The sequence below is a fragment of the Phoenix dactylifera genome, chromosome 5, assembly GCF_051530095.1.
Source record: "Phoenix dactylifera cultivar Ajwa chromosome 5, Ajwa_hap1_PhDact_Kaust_v1.1, whole genome shotgun sequence".
NCBI classification, from domain to species: Eukaryota; Viridiplantae; Streptophyta; class Magnoliopsida; order Arecales; family Arecaceae; genus Phoenix; species Phoenix dactylifera.
The window spans coordinates 9,084,900-9,104,262 of record NC_143194.1 but is presented as its reverse complement, the minus strand read 5'-3'; the positions used below and the strand labels follow the sequence as shown (position 1 = coordinate 9,104,262).

At 37.8% G+C, this 19,363-nt stretch overlaps 1 protein-coding gene across 1 annotated transcript; it reads left to right on the top strand.

Moving 5' to 3' along the window:
* The first annotated feature begins 2,546 nt into the window (after window positions 1–2,546).
* LOC103721109 (sulfate transporter 3.1-like) lies at window positions 2,547–11,194 on the top strand. The gene is made up of 12 exons (XM_008811166.5): window positions 2,547–3,130; window positions 3,314–3,521; window positions 4,834–5,005; window positions 5,778–5,843; window positions 7,951–8,064; window positions 8,341–8,457; window positions 8,634–8,760; window positions 8,839–9,125; window positions 9,217–9,407; window positions 9,522–9,607; window positions 9,695–9,771; window positions 10,740–11,194. The coding sequence occupies exons 1-12, from the start codon at window positions 2,785–2,787 to the stop codon at window positions 10,926–10,928; spliced, it is 1,980 nt and encodes a 659-aa protein (XP_008809388.3). The 5' UTR covers window positions 2,547–2,784; the 3' UTR covers window positions 10,929–11,194.
* Window positions 11,195–19,363: the final 8,169 nt, after the last annotated feature.

Sequence of the window (19,363 nt, the reverse complement as noted above, 5' to 3'; positions counted from 1 at the left end):
TATTCAAGGCTGGTCTCTTGCAATTGTCACCGGGAGAATCATGGCTCTTTGATTTTAAGGGTGTTTTTTTTCTTGGCCTAGCAAGTCCAGGCTGATCGTAGACGTATGCTAATAGTGTACTCTGTATTCAGGAGCTAGTCGCTTTTAGATCTTATCATGAAACTAATTATAGTTGTAGTCGTAGAGGCTAAGAGAGAGTTGATGGCATATTGATATCTATTTGGAAAAAAAAAAATTATTGTTCTATTGCATAGCTTCTTTTGAAAATAATTATGTTGATAAATAATTTGTTTAGCTATTGCTATTTACAATTGAAAATTCTGAGAATCCATATTTTTTTCATATTATGCTTGATTGAATTAGAGGTATTGATGACTTATTGAGCCTATAAATCCTACCATCCATTTTCTATTTTTTTCGATGCAAAGGAATAGTCAGGACTAAGATTGAGCAGAGAGAAATTTAGGATCTAGAAAACACATATTAACTCTTTTGAATGAATAAATTTGATCAGACATTATATGAATTTCTTTATTGATTTTCTGAGATTGTAGATTCTCATTTTGAATAATTATACTCTAACAAATGTTGCTTTTACTATCATTGCTTGAGTTTGGAATGTTATACATATATATAAAACAAAGGTAGGATTTGCATATCCAGTGTGGGATTGAACTTTATGGCTGTGAGGCCATTTGTCACCTGCTTGGCCGGACTGTTGGGATAAGGTGTGACATCCTTATTACTGCAGGTTGATTTACTGAAGTTGTTGGGTACTTCTTGTCCTCCACATGTTTCAGCATGCATGCCTCTCTCTTTTGTAGACAAATCTGATTTTTAGAAAATAAAAATTTGGTCACAAAATTTTTTATTTTTATTGCCAAAAGTTTTTAGTGACCAGTAATATTTCGTTACTAGGTGATCACTAAGGGCCCTGTAGCTAAAAATTTTAGTAACTAAAATATAAAGTTGTGAGAAAAAACTATAACATTTAATGATGAAACATAGATAGTCATGAAAGAAAATATTAGTGATAATTTTATTTGTAGCAAAAGATTAAAAAATGGTCGTTAAAGAGCTAAAAAAATGACAACTTGATCAGAAATTAATGATAGAAAATGAGCTTTTATGAGGATTTAATGTTGTCGCTAAAAATCTTCTTTTGTGATAGATTTTTGTTGGTAACGAAAAAGCAAGTACGATTAGCGTCGAAATGTAAATGGTTATTTAAAACAAATATTTGGGACGATTTTGTTGGGGACAGAAGATTGAAAAATAATTGGTAAATAACCTAAAAATGATGAGGCAATAAATAATTAGTGAGTAAATTTTTGTATTGTGAATATTAAATTTCAACTCTATATATGCGAGCAAAATCAAAAATTTTTATTGCAAATTAGAGCTGAAAATGAGCTGGATATTATCCAACGAAATCCGTGTCTGTCCAGCATTTGATTGGATTCGGATGGAAATTTTACAGATCCATATTTATGCTTACAGTTTTAGAAGCCCACTCTAGATAATCTTTACCAGGTTTCTATGGTGGCACAAGAGAGTTGGATTCAATTTTTATTTTTATTTTTTAAATTTTGAAATATGGGTTGGGGAAGGGGGATGTATCTCTCGTGCAAAAGAACGATTATCTTTTTTTGTACGAATCTATCATTAGATTATCTCCTAGTCACTTTAAGATCTATACAGCTAAATAAATAAATAAATAATGGAGGTTGGAACGTTTTGAGATTTGTACGATGAATATAGGATTTGAATAAAAGAATGTAATTTTTTCTTTCTAGGATTTGCATGTCCGCTTGCAAACTTTATCGCTTGCAAACTTTATCGCTTGAATTTCTAATGGAGGTAGAAGGTCGTCAGCCAGTCCACTTTGGTCTCCCTTGGTAGGTTCATCATTGATTTGTGTAAGATCTTGAACTTGTCGGCAGGCATCAAGAGAGACATTCCCAGTTTGCTTTCCCCTGGTTTTGACTCGAACTCCCAGGTGCAACTCACATCAATCATTTGCCATGGACAGATGTCATCCGGGTGCAACTCAAATCAATCATTTGCCATGGACAGACCTCATTCCATCACAAATCAATGATTTGAGATGCAAAGCAGTCGACAGCCCTCACACCTTCACCCAACTCCTCCAGAAAAATTATTGGGTACACTAACCAAATCCGGATCAGCTCAATTGCAAATGAGCATCCGTATTGCTCTGTTTTACTCCTTTATTTTTTTTTTCGTAAATACATATAATTCATTTATTGTGGACTCGTCCAACTAAGGTGGCGGACCTGCTGGTCCCAGTAATTTTTTAGCCACTAATATTCATCCACGTATCCACCTGTAGGATATTCCTCGCGATCCGGACTGCAAAGGGTTAGGCCTCAACAGCAGGTAGAATATTGCCGCGTGTCCACTTAAGCCCCTGGGCCCCACTCTCCACTCCGCCACCCAGCAGAAGGACCATTTAGCTCAAAAAGTTACTCTTGGTGCACCACAACTCTCTCCTATATAAACCCCACCCTTTTCCCTCCCTTTCCACCCATCCTCAACGCCACTTCTCCTCCTCCCAAACCAAAAACACCGCCTCTCCATCCTCCATATCCCTTTGCTCTCTCTCTCTCTCTCACTTAATAACTCACCACCTATTACTTCAAGTCTTGTGCTGCAAGGTCCACATCTCTCCATCGATAGCAGGATCCAAAACCTCCACATTTAGACTTCTTTAAAGTTTAACTTCTCACACAGGTTCAAAGCACTAACATCCTAGTAGTGGTAATGGGGAACACCGATCTCGTGTTCCCTGGGACCGTGACCGGGGTGGTGGAGTGCACACGCCGCGTCCCAGTCCCGCCGTCGCGGCCCTTCCTCCAGACCTTTCGTGCCAACCTCAAGGAGACCTTCTTCCCCGACGACCCCCTTCGGCAATTCAAGCATGAGAAGGGCTCCCGTAGGCTTATCCTGGGCCTGCAGTACTTCCTTCCCATCCTCCAATGGGCTCCCAACTACTCCTTCAGTTTCTTCAAATCAGACCTCGTTGCAGGGATCACCATCGCTAGTCTTGCGGTACCCCAAGGGATTAGCTACGCAAAGCTCGCAAATCTACCTCCCATTCTAGGCTTATGTAAGCTTACCTCCCTCTCTTTCTCTCTGTGTGTGCGTGTGTGAGAGAAAGAATCATGCTTAACGATAACTTCAGTTAATAATATTAGTATGAGAATATTTTATGTGTTTGGAAAGAGATTGGCAGTTTTGAAGCAATATTTGATTTGTTTTTTTTTTTGTATGTTGAAAATTATTGTCATAGATTCCAGTTTTGTGCCGCCACTGGTGTATGCAATGATGGGGAGCTCACGGGATCTGGCCGTGGGGACGGTAGCGGTGGCGTCGCTGCTGATAGCATCGATGCTGGGGAAGGAGGTCTCGGCATCAACGAACCCGGGGTTGTACCTTCACTTGGCGTTCACGGCAACGTTCTTTGCCGGAGTCTTTCAGGCGACCTTGGGATTATTGAGGTATGTGGGCTCATCATTTATGCATGGGATGGGTAGCGAGACACAGGATTAGAATGGTTTTGAGGCATTGGACTTGGGGGATTGGTGGATAATTAATGGCTGGTGAAGCTGGTACGAAAGAAGAAATGGGTGGGTAAAGACGACGGGGATAATAAGCGAAAGATGGTAAAGATTTTTTTTTTAATATATCAAAGAAAGCAAAGATGGTATTTTTTTTGGTGGATAATTAATGGTTGGCGAAGGTGGTAGGAAAGAAGAAATGGGTGGGCAAAGGCGAGGGGGGTAAGAATTGAAAGATGATAAAGATTTTTTGTTTTTTTTTTTGAAATATAGAAAAGAAATAAAACAAAGATGGTGAGAAATTTTCGAGGGTGAAATTAGTGGAAATAGTATTCTCCCTCTCACGAAGAAGAAGAAGACCCTCTCTTTCTGCTTTGCATGGAGAGGAGATTAGGGTGCGTAAGATATAAGACGTTGAAGTATAGAAATGGGGATCTGAAGATCCTCTCTAGTCTCTACCTTTCTCTCAGACCTTTGGTTAGGTACCCTTTAGATAAAGGCATTCTTAAACTATTGGAAATGATGGCGGCTTAGAGTAACTTTTTTATTTCGAAAGGTCACTCCTTAAACATATTAGAAGCCTACAAAAAAACATAAAATGGTAGAAGTGGAGCTTGGACTGATATAGTGGATAAGAAAACGGAAAGTAGGGAGCTAGCAAGAGTCCCGGCCCCCTCCTCTCTCTACTTTTGCTTAACATAAATGGGCTTCTGGAGCGACTACGGTTGAATTTTTGGCACATAAGGAATTGTTATGTGAAAGAGATGAATAACACCTGTATTTCACCTGATATGGTTATTAAGTAGAAAAGAGGTCTGGTTTCACAAAAGAATGCAGTAAAAAACGTAGGAAGAACAATAGTTAAAGGAAATTAAGGTTGGTGTCATGCAAGTAACTTGAAAGGGTGGCAGGGGACCCCAGAGTGGAAGAAGGAAAAACAAAAATATAGTAGATGAAGAGGACAGAGAGGAACTTGTTTTTTGGTGACTGTTGCAGGCTTTTTGGTTTGGAAAGGAGTTCCATCAATTTGTCTAGTAATTAGTTCTTGTAAGAGAAGGCCTGGTCGGTAGTTTTGTCAACGACTCAGAGCTAACAATTAGGTGAAATTTGTTTACAACTGGAAACGGAGGATTGGAGGATGAAACCAAGAAGGAGTTGCTTTTTGTGTCTTTCTTCCAATCTTCTGAGATAAAACTAAATACTTCTCTCTACATATAACTCTCTCCATGATTGACTTCACTTGTGATTGCAGGCTTGGTTTCATAGTGGACTTCCTCTCACATGCAACCATAGTGGGCTTCATGGGGGGTGCAGCTACAGTGGTGTGCCTCCAGCAGCTAAAGGGGATGCTGGGCCTCGAACATTTCACCGCAGCCACTGACCTTGTCTCTGTCATGAAGTCAGTCTTCAGTCAAACCCACCAGGTTCTTACCATGCATCATCCCGATGGACCCGATCCATTCCAATTATACTGATAGAAATACTTTTTTTAAGCTGGCTTTTATACTAATTCCATTGATTGGGAGCATGGTTAACACAGGACTATTCAAGAGAAGTCCTTCCACATGATATGAAAGAATCTCTTTCTCAGATATCATGCATATATATCATGACTCTCTGTACCTTTTATACATGATATATATATATATATATATATATATATATATGTATGTATGTATGTATGTATGTATGTATGTATGTATGTATGTATGTATGTATGTATGTATGTATGTATGTATGTATGTATGTATTGACAGTGATGATCATATATTTTAGGATCGTCATTGTATTGTTAAATAATGGACACGACAACATCGTAACATAAATTTTTAGTACATACTGCTAAATTGCGGTCATAATAATTATTTGAATATAATTTGCCGTTGCATCAAAAACATTATGATGGCCTTAGAAATATGACCACCATATATGTTATGACTTGTGATAGTGTTTTTAAGAAAGGACTTAATTATATATACTAGTACTGCTATATAATGGACACAACAACATGATATGACATAAATATTTATACTAACAAATGGTTGTGATAAGTTTGTTGGTGTTACAAAAGAAGGCATAGGGATCACGTCTTTTATTTTGTATCTTGTTCACTTTTCTTATTGTAAAGGAAATTCTATAAGATACTCCACTTCCTCTTTCTAATGATTGGTGGTGGATGTGTCTTATTTCTTGCAGTGGAGATGGGAAAGCGTGGTTCTAGGTTGCAGCTTCCTCTTCTTCCTTCTCCTCACAAGATTCTTGGTAAGCCATCACTTTCTATATGACTGATATTTGGATTTGGACGTCCTGCATAGATATGGCTAATCAAACTCTTGGGAAAATAAGAATTTGATTAAGACCATAATTAATAAAGATACACCCATGAAAGACCAAAGAAATAGATAAAGTACAATGGATGCAGAACTGGCCAATCATTAGAGAAAGATGAGATCTAGGTTAGACCATGAGAACATTTATGACTTTTAGGGATCCTTTTAAGCTAAAAAGGCTGAGTCAGCGAGAGAAGGCAGTGATTCTTAATTTGCTCATAATATGAAAAGAATCCAAATAATATCTTTCGACTAGTTTTTTTGGATAAAGTCCTAAGTTATTACAATTTTTGTGTGCTAATAACACAATGATGAGAGATCCACTTTGATTATGTAGCCTTTGATGACAATACGAGGAAAACACATTCTAGGATTTGTTTGGAACTAAGAAAAGGAAAAATAGACTATAAATTCCTGTTTTTTTTAGATTAAAAATAGGAAAACATATAAAACAAACAAACCATGAGGAAAAATATATCCATGTGAAGGACGGTATGATACACCACACCGCCATGAGTGCTTCGTTGAAGATATCAAACTATATTTCTCTGGCAAGAAAGAGAAACCAAATTATACTCTGACTTGATCCTCACTGGACCAATCACGAAGCGAGGTATAAATTAAATTAACTAGCATGCACAAACAAGGACAAAGAACAACTCAGGATAGCTTGCTAGCTAGCAAGTAAATACCCAAATGAGTTGGTTTCTGTAAAGTTTATAGTCGTTTATAAATCCTTATAAAAACAAACAACTTTAGCCTTGTATTCTCGGTCTTGAGGAATACGTTTAAGTAGTTGGCAGAAACAATATAAAGAACAATTCAGTGTAACCAGCAAGCAAGTGCCCAAATATGTTACAATGCAATAAAATTCCATATTGTTTATAAATCTTTACGGATAACCTTTGTCTTCTATGCTTCGCCACTTCATATCTTGGCCCGTGACACCTTGGGAGGGGTAAAAGCTTCCCACCCTCATCCAATGAGAAGAAGGGAATGTCTTTGCCCAACTTTTGTGTTAGGCATCATCATTCACGGAATCGAGACAAAATTGTCTTCTTTTGCTTGTCCATGCATCCTTGTAACCTACTAATATTTTTCAACAAAATCTTAAGCAATCAATGTGTATATCAAAAGGTGACATCTGACAAATGTTACTGAGTCTTACCATCTAGAGCACAATTTGCTTATAGTGCAAGTTTTATGGGGCCATTTGAGGAGTAAAAGTGAATGAAGAAAGAAACTCCAAATCTCCTTTTTTTCTAAATATTGTGATCATAGATTAGTTGGTAGGTAGGTTGAATAAATGCTGAGATATGGTTAACATATTAACATGCATGAAATAAAATATTACTATAGATGAAGTCTGAAACTGAGTAGAGTTGGTAATATGTTTATGGCTATTCTGATCCAGTAACTTTGACTAGCCAAAAGCTGAGCAGGTACAGTTTTATAGCAAAAGTAGTTGGATGATGTGCTGGTAGCTAATAATTAAATGAATGCCAACCGCCAAGGCCCACCATCCATCATATATGATTGGTCTCCTTAAACCCCGATCCGGACTTAGGGTGACGGTGCTTAACCATTTAATCCATTTAACTTGACGCAATTTTAGATCCAATTAAATTACATGTTAAATAAAATAGTCAGGTCAAATTGAGATTGATATATTTTTTATTTATCTTGTATCCAACATTGACTCGTATTTAGTCCAGCCCAACCACAACTAATTGGCTTGACCCATCCTCTTGGACGTGTAAACCTGTGGTTTGAGTCCAACTCTACACAACTTAGATTCAAATTGTTGGGCTGGGTCCAAGTTGGAGAAGACTTGACCCCTTTGCCATAAACATTTGATATTATATCAATTAGTGATGAAAATTAATGTATAGACATTAAAAAAAAGTTGTTCTTTAAAAAGAAATAAAGAAATAATTTTACTTAGTTAAGTTTCTATAAGAGTTCATATATGTTATTACTTTATTTTAATACATAATGCACCGCTCATTTTAATAAATTTGTATGGCACAAAACATCAGAGCAAGAGACGGCCCAAGTTCTTCTGGGTTTCTGCTGCAGCCCCATTGATGTCAGTGATACTGGGGAGCCTTCTGGTGTACTTTACTCATGCTGAAAACCATGGCGTCCAAGTGGTGAGTCCTTCGATCCTCTCAGAGCAACAATAGGCATCCAAGTGTTATCAAATGGTGCTAGCTCGTGGACTTAAATTTCTAAAACTAGGTTTGTTACCCCTTAGTTTAGTGGGCTGCACCCTGCTAACTGGGCCGGCCCACAGGCCTAGGTGTTCACCAGCAGCACATCCATCTTTCATCTGATTTTGATCAGATGACCAATGTTTGAACAGTAATTCTAATTAATTACAATGGAAAATAAACATGACAATTACACATATCATTGTTATTTTGCAGATTGGATACTTGAAGAGGGGCCTAAATCCACCCTCCGCAGCTAGTCTGAACTTTTCATCGCGATACATGTTGGTAGCACTGAAGACTGGCATAGTCACCGGGATCATTGCACTTGCTGTAAGTCTTCTTAATCAAGACCATCTGATCCATTGAAACAATAGATAGACTCAATATTATGGCAAGAATGCACATTAGTGTTGGAGGGCGTCCGTTAACCACATAGTTGCTAGGTCTAAACTTTGGCATGGCCAAATTGATCAATTGAGACCAAATTTATTATGGTGTACCTGCAGGAAGGGATCGCCGTTGGGAGGAGTTTTGCCATGTTCAAGAACTACCACATCGACGGTAACAAAGAGATGATTGCTTTTGGGATGATGAACATTACTGGATCACTAACATCATGCTACTTGACCACTGGTATGTTCCACTATATATGTGTAGCATGCTTCATTGTTAAAGTGTAGATTTTAATTGACCAAAGTTTATCAATATCAGGGCCATTTTCACGATCGGCTGTTAACTACAATGCCGGGTGCAAGACAGCAATGTCGAATGTAGTAATGGCAGCTGCTGTGATGGTCACTCTGCTTTTCCTAACACCATTGTTCCACTACACCCCCTTGGTGGTCCTCTCTTCCATCATCATTTCAGCAATGCTTGGCCTTATCGATTATGAGGCGGCGATCCACCTCTGGCAGGTCGACAAGATTGACTTCTGTGTATGCTTAGGTGCATACTTGGGGGTCGTCTTCGCCAGTGTTGAGATCGGATTGGTCATTGCAGTGCGTATTCTTTGAACCCTAGTTCAGTTTGATAGGCTTGCATTTTATCTCCTAACTAGAGATGAATGATACAAATATCACATACATGCAGGTTGCAATCTCGACACTTAGGGTTTTATTATTCGTGGCAAGGCCGAGGACCACCGTGCTTGGTAACATTCCAAACTCCATGGTTTACCGACGAATGGACCAGTATCCGGGGGCGCAGGGTGTTCCTGGATTGTTCATACTCCATATCGATGCTCCGATCTACTTTGCCAATGCTAGCTACTTAAGAGAGAGGTGAGTCGAACATCGATTGCATTCGGGTGCATTTGCATGAAAGCACTTGCATGCATGATTTGGTTCATGTTGAGTGCCATTTTGTTCATGGAGATGCTGGTGTCTACTGTTTAGAATCTCACGGTGGATTGACGAGGAGGAAGACAAACTGAAGTCCAAGGGGGAGACTAGCTTGCAGTACGTAATCTTGGATTTGGGTGGTAAGTGAGGTTGTCCACACGTGAATACTATATTTTGGGTGCTGTCACAAGTTTCTTAATATGAATGCTAATTTGTTTGGGTGGCAGCTGTGAGCAGCATTGACACCAGTGGCATTAGCATGCTGGAGGAGGTCAAGAAGAGCGTGGATAGAAGGGGGCTTCAGGTATTATACTTCCTGTGATCAAATAAAATTTTCTCATCTACAAAAGTGGCACCAAACAAACCCAATTGGATCGAATCCATACCAAAATCTAGTCTGAAAGCCAAATCCAAAATCCAATAGGCCCAGCATGTCAAAAGATGGATTCAAATAGTAAAAGAGAGACAGATAGATCGAGCTTGATCAGGATTGTGGGTCAAGATCCTAAACCTAAAACCTGATTATGTTTAGTGATATCAGACTTAGGCCCTACTTGAGGGTAAATTATACCATACACTGCATGCGCCAAGCTGGCTGTGCGCCATGCCAGTCACCTTGGTCTGCCAATCACCAAGACAAGAGCATGATAAATAGGGCCCAAAGAAAAGAGATGAGGTGATTGGCATGGTGCACACAGTGCAGGTCAAAAGAGGGATTCAAATGTGACCAGGTCTGAAAGAGAGACAAAGAGATCAAACCAAATAAAGATTGTGGGTCAAGATCCTAAACCTAAAACCTGATGATGGTTAGTGATGTTGGACTCAAGCCCTTACTTCAAGGCAAATTATACCCTACACTGTGTGTACCAACGGGGTCGTGCACCATTCCAATCACCTTGGCAGACCAATCACTGCGATGAGCGCATGATGAATGGGGCCCAGAAAAAAAAAAAAAGACTAGGTGATTGGCATAGTGCATGTGGTGTGGGGTATAATTTCTCCTACTTAAGTCAATCAAATTTCAGGCCAGCCTGCTATCATATGTTGATGCTCCAATAGGCTATATAAGAATAGCAAAAATAAGCCATCATTTACATCACCAAAGATTACCCAGGAAAGAAGGAACAGGGCTATGTAGGGGAGCTGAGACCAGCAAATATTGCAAGTTGACTTAAAATTAGTCTCCATACTACATCTCTTATTATCACAAACATATGATTTGTCAAGATAAATGCTAACATCTCTAAAATTATTTATTTTTATAATGAACAGCTTGTGTTAGCAAACCCTGGAAGTGAGGTACTGAAGAAGCTAGATAAATCAAAGGTTCTCGAAACCATTGGCCAAGAATGGATTTTTCTAACTGTAGGAGACGCGGTTGCTGCATGTAACTTCATGCTGCACACATGCAAGCCTGGGGCTGGCACCGATGGCATCGCAGTTGATGACACCATTGTCTAAGAGATCAACCAGTTTAAAAGTCCAATTTGAAACCAAATCAGAGGAGATGGAAACCGAGACACACTTGTTCCTTTTGAGTTGCGGCCAAATGAGTTCGAGCTGAACCCCTTTTTGTTTAGTGGAGGGAGGGGCTTTCTTCTAATCTCCTTGAGTGAAAAAAGAAAACAATCTTATGTTCAAATATGCTAGAGAAGTTGACATCCTGTTACTTCCCTTTTTTGGTTGGGAATGAATGCAACTTTTGTGGCTCCCATGCTTCTTACAAAGAATCATGTCACCATGCACGGCCAACATTCACCCAGTGTCCTCTTGCATTTGTCCCTTGCCTCTCCTCATGTTTTCTAATGATTCTTGTAGTAACCTTTTCCATTAGTTGCCTAAGATTTGTTTGGCAGCATGCAGTTATGGATCCAAGAGTGGAAACAAACATTTGATGGGTATGCAAGTAAATATTCATTCATACCTCTCGTAAGCCAAATAGGAAATTGTCAACCAAAATTTGAAATAAGAGTACTATGAGGAAAACAAAGGCAACTTATGAAGCCCCATGAGCAGTCAAAGCCAATGACTCACTGCATCAAACAATTTCTATTAATAAAACTATGTAATCCATCAGAGAATAAAAAAATACTTATGTCGGATATGAAATAGTTGCTACTATCTGCCCCAATAATGAACTATTTGTTTAATTGAATTACCAAAGAAAATACAAAGGCCTTTCTCTTCATCTCATGTCAATGCATGGATCTCTATAGAACCACAATCCATTCTACTATATATATATATCATCAAAGAATGCCCTTCGCAAAAATTATTAAATTCATGTAGCCTTCATTCTATTATATCTCCAAACCCTTGGAAGTAAATTCACAGAATCCTTGCAAATGTTTCACATCACAACCATCCAAAAAAAGATACCAATATTCCTCCACAAATTAAAAGATTTCTCTAAATCCCAATTCCGACGAAAAGGCCCTTCCTCCGGAAAGTCTGTGAAACTCACCTTGTTGTGGCCATAACCTCTGGCTTTTCAGAAGGCTTAACCTTACTTTTTGGTGTGAGAGTCTAGAGTTCTTGTCATGAAGCCTTTTTGGCGGCAAGAAGATGCAAGCATTAGGTTGTAATCATCTGCTCCTCGTGAAATTATCAAAGAGAAGAAATTTTTTTTCTCAACCCGATCAACTCGAATCTCTCTAAAAATTTTTTGAGAGAAGATAGAAGAATTGTAAAAGTGAGGCCTAGGTCATTTTTTTCTTCATAAACGACCTAAAACAAATTACACATTCTTTATCTATAATGGTGAGGTTTGCCCTTATACAACTGCTAAAAACAAGTTAAAAAAGCTAAAATTCTTGAGGAGGTAGATCTCAATTTTTATATTAAATTTGCGTGGTATTACTTTGCCTAATTTTTCTTGAATTGGAAGATATACTCAATCAAAGTCTTATCTGAAAAAGAAAACTTTCATTTGATTGGCCTATTTCAGAATCCAAATAATAAAATTTAGGTTTGATTGCTAGGGACATCGCCCCCTAAAAGGTGGGGCATTATATCATAGATCTTGAAAAGTTACTTGTTTAAAAAAAAGATCATTTTAATCGGACATTATATGACTAAATTATGGCCTCCGAAAGTTTGGTTCGCAACTCAGCTTTTTGATACGACGGATTTCACTTCTAGACCCTATTCACCCTTGCCCATAATGGCCAAAATGGTCGACGTTGAGTCCAATGATCTATTGGGTTAACTTGTTGGCTACAATGCATGAGAAACTTTCTCTCCATCAGTTGCTCTGGCTATGGCAACTTCAAGGCATTAGGTTAGTATTGTGTTATTTCCAAAAGATGAAACTTCCGGCCAAGACGCAATGGAGTGGATCTTGTTTAACTTGTCATTCTTCTAAGGCACCTCAATTCAGGTGCTCCTCCCCTTACCCTTGAAGCTTTAGGCATTCACATTGGAAACAAAGGGAGCCAAAACTAGTTAGTGTTCCCAAATAGTCTATGAAGATATGTCACTTGTGAATGCAGGATATATTAAACAAATAAACATTGTTGATTACCGAGACTAAGAGAGAATCTTTCATTATGCATTCTGTTAAATGATGACTAGCTTACCATTTCAAGGAAGCGTTAATGTCCACTGCTTATACAATGAGCGGCTAACTGCTATGTAAGATAAGAATGGTGCTATGGAAAAGAATCAATACGTAAGTCTTTGGAAATAAATAGATCTTAAAAATCCAGTGGTTGATGAATTAATTGACAAGAATTAGATCCATCATGTCGTGGAAAGATACACCTAAAACAAGAGTATATAGTATGATGAGACATTATTCTTTTCGGTAGAGAGACTTGCTCAATACATAATCCAGAAGGATCATCAGATTCGATGTTAACCAATTTGGCCACTACGGAGAGCATTGGATAGGGTTTAGGCATGAGATTCATCACATCTAGAAGCTTCATCAATACCAAATTTTTGAAGGCCCTAACTTGCTAGTATAACATTTGATTGAGGTTATCTTGTTTTGAAATTAGAAAACTTATTGAGCTCTATGATATGATTGGAATCCAAAAATGTTCATACTTAGCAATAAGGGCTAAATTCAATTATTTGGATTTTAAGACGGGTTGGTTGAAGCAAACATTTTATTTTTCGAAAAACTTTGACCAGATATATCTCTCAATCTAGAAAGGATTAGATGTATGCAATTATAGACAAGTAGACATGCCTATTTCTAAAAAGTTGTAGCTTTTTTCAACTAGAAAATAAATCTGATTTGAATTGTGGAAGGATGAACCTTGCTAGTATAAATAGAAGCTTTGCAGCTCATTTCTATTATTTATTAATAAAATAAAAATGGACCAAAGCCATATGTTCTTCATTTTTCTTATTTTTATTTTTTTAAAGAGATTTTCTCTTTTTCCTCGATCGAATCATTTCGTCTTATCAATCTGATTTGAATTGTGGAAGGATGAACCTTGCTAGTATAAATAGAAGCTTTGCAGCTCATTTCTATTATTTATTAATAAAATAAAAATGGACCAAAGCCATATGTTCTTCATTTTTCTTATTTTTATTTTTTTAAAGAGATTTTCTCTTTTTCCTCCATCGAATCATTTCGTCTTATCCTACCCATTATTTCATATTTAGATTTGGATCTCTTGTAAATATATATTAAAGTTGTATTTCTCAATGGAGAATCGGATGAGGATATCTATATGAATTAACCTACCGGTTTTGGGGGCAAAAGATAATAGCATGAAGTTGCAAGCTTGATCCTTCCATTTATGTTCTGAAACAGTTTTCTAGTAGTGGTACCTCAAATTCTATCAGACCATTTTCTCCAACAAGTTCAATTAGATGCTTGAGGAAGATCATTGTGCATGTATGAAATGGTCCAAGAAGAACATTTTTATACTTTCTTTGTGTATTTATGATAGTTGATTGACTGGGAATGATATGGCAATGATTGTTATCACCAAGGAGTGGCTATCCTCCAATTTTGAGATGAAAGATATGAATGAATAGAGAATTTTGCACTTGATTACATTTTTGGGAGTTCTCTTTAAGAGAATTTTGGCTTGCCTCTAGAGACTTAGATAAGAAATACACTTGAGCAATTTAGATGCATAATTCCAAACTAGATGTCATACTTTGAGTCTTGATCTTTGCCCTCAGATTGATGCTGAAAGAGAACAAATGACAAGCCCATATTTGAGTGCTACTGGGAGTACTATATATACTATGTTATGTGATTGATGGTATATGCTTTGCTATTGCATTAGCTAGTTGTTTCCAAAGTAATCTAGGAATTGCTCATTAGAGGGTGGTAAAGAGGATTTTGTAGTACTTCTGCAGCACCACCAATTACAAGCTTTGCTTTCATGCGGAGACTTGCATGCATCTATAAGGATATAATAGTATTGACTAGTGGTGACTTGGATGAGAATAAATCTGCTTCTATTTATGCGTTACTACTTTGTGATGGAGTCATCTCTTGGAGCAGCTTGAAACAATCATGCCTAGCCTCATACACTGTAAAGGCTAAGTACGTTGCCTTGTCTTTAGTAGTGCGAGAGGCAGTTTTAATTCTCATGACACCTACGAGTTGCAATTCATGCAACTAAACATGTGATGATCCAGCATTGCTACTTTGGCTTATGTTAAGAATCCAATTATCATGGCAAGACCAAACATATTAGTATTCTTTTTCACTACATTCATTATATTGTTGTATGTTAGAAGGTAGACAGGTAGTCCTATCTACAAAGAAAAAGCTTCCTGATCTCTTAACTTAGCATATAGCTAGGGATACTTACTAGACTCATCTTAGGAGCTTGACACTTTGTATGATTGATAACCTGTTTTGGATGCCTTGCTGAAAATTACTGATTATTATCTCATGTATTTGATCTTTTGTTGATTAGTTGATTAGGTTACTTTTCATGTCATACGATTGATAATTATGCATATACTTTTTTATGAATTGATGGTATGCAAAGGTCATCTTTCTCACAAAAACTTGCCTCAATGCCAGACAACGAGCAAGATGGGACATTGAAAATCTCAGTGTCCAAGGGATGCTCGAAGGGTTTTCGTGAGTTCTATCACCATTTTTGGGACAAGAAAAATCTTAAAGAAGGCCAATGTGAGACCTTGATTAGTTACATGGTGTTTTACTATATTGAGGGGCTTTAATTAGTACGTAAGGCACTAGTATAGTGACTAGATCCAGATTTGTAATGTTTTTGGAGTGTGACATAGCCATTTATATATGAACTCTAACGTAGCATGTGCATAATACCAAATGTGCTGTAACAATGGCCTTATATGGAGTAGCGGTTGAATGGATCCATGCTTCATCACTGGTATTGCTACTTGAGCCTGTTATCCCAAAATCATGATTGAATTGTCTTACAGAGCATGATTGGGAAAGCAATTGCGCTAAATGGTCGTTCGGCCGTGGATTGAGCATGATTCTAGGCTAGAGTTCATGAGGCATTAGAAATGTTTGACGCAATATAGCCAAATAAGTCAGGCCATAGGTGAGATACTGTGAGCGATGTCCGATGCCCCATATTAGTCAGATGGAAACATAATTTGGTGCTCCAACATTTTTATTTTTTGCATCAATCGCATGCCTCATTACCTGTATGAAAAAAGTGGAGCAAATTATAACTTGGAAATGAGAATGCTTGTGGTCGCTTGATATGTCTAAGTAGTGGATGTTAGACTTTGGTTCCCATTAAACAAGCCCTGAGTGAATTAACATTCACATCAGTTCCCAAACTAAAGTAGGATATCATGAGATGTTTGTGCGGTATTCAAGGTATGTCAGAGTCTTAACAAATTGATGCTCCACCAGCATCTCCAGCATTCACACTGAATTGCCAAAAGCCCCTCTCCCCTCCTAACTGGGGTAAGAAGACTCGCTAACCGGAGTCTTCTCCTTCTCCTGCATGCAACAATGCACGCTCAGCCCTGCTAGCTGGCCTTAGCCTCTTGGGCTGGCCCATTAGCCCAAAGAGCAGGGCTATTATAGGGTGTCTAGTGAAAACATCACATCTGCATAAAATTTGGATTTTATCTTGAATAGGAGATTTGCTGCAAAATAGTTTTTTTGGAGAAATATCCGGAAGATATTATTGTGAATTGTGAGTTCCCTTATCCTTTATTATTAGTTTCTTTTTTGCCTTTCTTTATCTACATTTGCATGAACAAGATCCACCTTGGCCAGTTCCCACCCAATTTGTAGTCCTTGTTAAAAAGAAACCATTCTCTCCTCTTAAGCCTCTTAACTGATCATATGTAGGTTTTAATAGTTTATTATCTAAATCAAGAAGATGCTATCTATGAATGCTGTGAATGCAAGATTTAGTCAGTTATTCAATTTATCTGAACATAAAATAGCATCTGTTTATATCCGGTACAAAATTGGTATTGAGCCATCTTATGTGATGACTATTGAAGATTTTATACAATTTGGTTTATTTTCTTTAATTTTAGTAATTTGTAAACAAACTAAATTGACCATCCAACTAAATTGGAGCAACATTTATTTGCTAAGTAATCGGTTTAGAAAGGGGGGATTGTAAATCTCCTTAATTTGCATAAAAAATGTGCCGATAGATTAAATTTCAAGTTTGGATCTTATTTTATATTGGAATTTCATACATGGAATCTTATACAAATAAGAAGAAACCTACATGGAATCATATTGAAATGTGGTGTATCAACTATGGGCTAAGTTGTGATATTGTGGTTGCCGACCATGGCGAAAGCATGGCATGTGTTTGGCCTGCCACGGGCTAGAGCATAGCATTGTCTAGTCCAATGCTGAAGTCAAATTAAGATGTTAAATTGTGTTTGACTATTAGTAAATTAAATTTTGCATAACCATGAAATCAAAAAAAGGAGGGGCAATTGGACTAGTCGGCATGTGTAAAACATGGTATATGGGATATCAGCTAAGAGCTGAGATATGATATTATGATTGCCGGTTATAGCCAAAAATGTAGTACATGTTTTGGCTTGCAACGGGCTGAAGAGTGGGTGGGACCGATTTAGAATTGGTACGATAACATTGTCCGGATCTGAACAGTGTTTACTGGTTAATGATAAGAAATCCTACTAAATTGCTATTTACTAGAATTTCTAATTGGACGATATGTGACATATTTATACATAACTATAGTTAGATATGACATGTATCTTAAGACTCGTTTATGATGATATGTATGTAATTAAGTTGCTATATGGTTAAACTTGATTTGTATGCTAGCATGTTTTATATGCATGTGCTATAAATACGTACACTAGATTTGTTGAGCATTAGTCAACCAGTAGATTGCTGATGTATGAATCTTACTATTTTTCTATTAGTTTTATTTTTGCAAAAAAATATTCTTCATATTCATACTAGTGTGGATGTGTGGAGAATTTTTATTGGGCTGTAAAGCTCACACCACCTTTTTTCTTTTTTCTTTTAGTGTCATAGGATAAGTAGTTTTGATTGGGTCGGACATGGTGTTCAATCAATAAAGTTATTAGTTAGTGTAGTTTCTAATACCCAAGAACATTTTGAAATCTTGTAATTGTATAAGTGTGATTATTAGGTCATAGTAAATTTATTTAGTTGGATTATTTTACTATTACCTGTTCATTTAAATTTATAAGATTATTGGACACTATTCATGTTAGGCCCTACCATGTCATGTGATCAACCCAGGTGGCGCCCTCACTAGTCCTCACATGCTCCTCCCGTTTAAGCTCTGGTATGTTTGTTAGGCTAAGAATCCAAATCTATTCAAAATCTAATCACAATCACCATGATCCCAGAAACCTGTACTGCAATGTCGCTTAGTCCACATAGGCCGTTGGCCAGATCCGCTCTAATACCATTTGTTACAACCCAGTACCTCATCCAAAAAGGCTAACCAGAATGTATTATTTGAGTTTCTTGGCCTTATATAAGTACCCAAGATCTATCTAATGCATAGCCAATATGGGACTAAACACACGCCCGCACGGGTCCTTACCTACGGTGTTCTTAGGGATGATTTGCAGCACTGTGATCTCTGTTTAGATCAATTAAGTAGAAGACTATGATCATGCCATAGTCTCTTGCAGCCATGCTAGATGGTGCTGGTTAAGGCTGAGCATTTTTTTCGAGCAATAATTTTATTCTCCCTTCTTTGCCAGCTTTGGTGGAGTTCCTCTCCCAGGCTCAGGCAGAGAAAGGAATAAAGGCATGGATGTCCTTCACAGTGTGGCTAATTTGGAAGAATTGAAACCAACGATTGTTTCATGCTTCAGCCAGCCAGCGAGAAACTGTAGCAAGGCAAACTCTCTACTGGTCTAGAGATTTGCAACAGGTCTATCCCTTTTTCTTCGGCACCACCTCGAGTCGCTAGAGTAACACCAACAAGAAAAGTCCCCTTATCGTCTTTGAGGTAATAGTCTATCTCTTGGTTACCCTCTCCTCTTGGTTACCCTCTCCCCTTGATGTGCTAAAGGTAAACTTCAATTGCTCCGTTGCGAACTTGTTGAATTAAATTAAATATTTTAAACTTTTTTGAAAACCGTAGCATATTTAATCTCCGTTTTTTTTTTTTCCAATTTCTTTTCTTCTCGCGCCCTTTATATATACCTAATGCCCATGTGTTAAATAAGCTTATTGCCGGCAACAATTTAAAATTCAAATGATCTTCCTAATCAGCCGCAAGGAGATCCAAACTAAGCCAGATCCCTTGTGACCATGTGCTGAATTTGCTAGCTCCCGTAGATTGATGATATGTCTTCTTGTGCTCCTTTGATCCGGCGGCCTGTTGCATCTTGGCTGCCCATGCTTCTGCTCACCTAGCTTCTATGGAAGAGTCCACGGAATCCTTCATAGATTTTGCATGCGTTCCTTCCTTCTTTGACCCCTT

Coding starts and splice junctions, on each gene's coding strand:
- LOC103721109 (XM_008811166.5), top strand. CDS start 2,785: ATGGGGAACACCGATCTCGTGTTCCCTGGGACCGTGACCGGGGTGGTG. Junction 5,006..5,777: donor TCTTCAGTCAAACCCACCAG/GTTCTTACCATG, acceptor TATTTCTTGCAG/TGGAGATGGGAAAGCGTGGT. Junction 9,608..9,694: donor CGTAATCTTGGATTTGGGTG/GTAAGTGAGGTT, acceptor TTTGGGTGGCAG/CTGTGAGCAGCATTGACACC.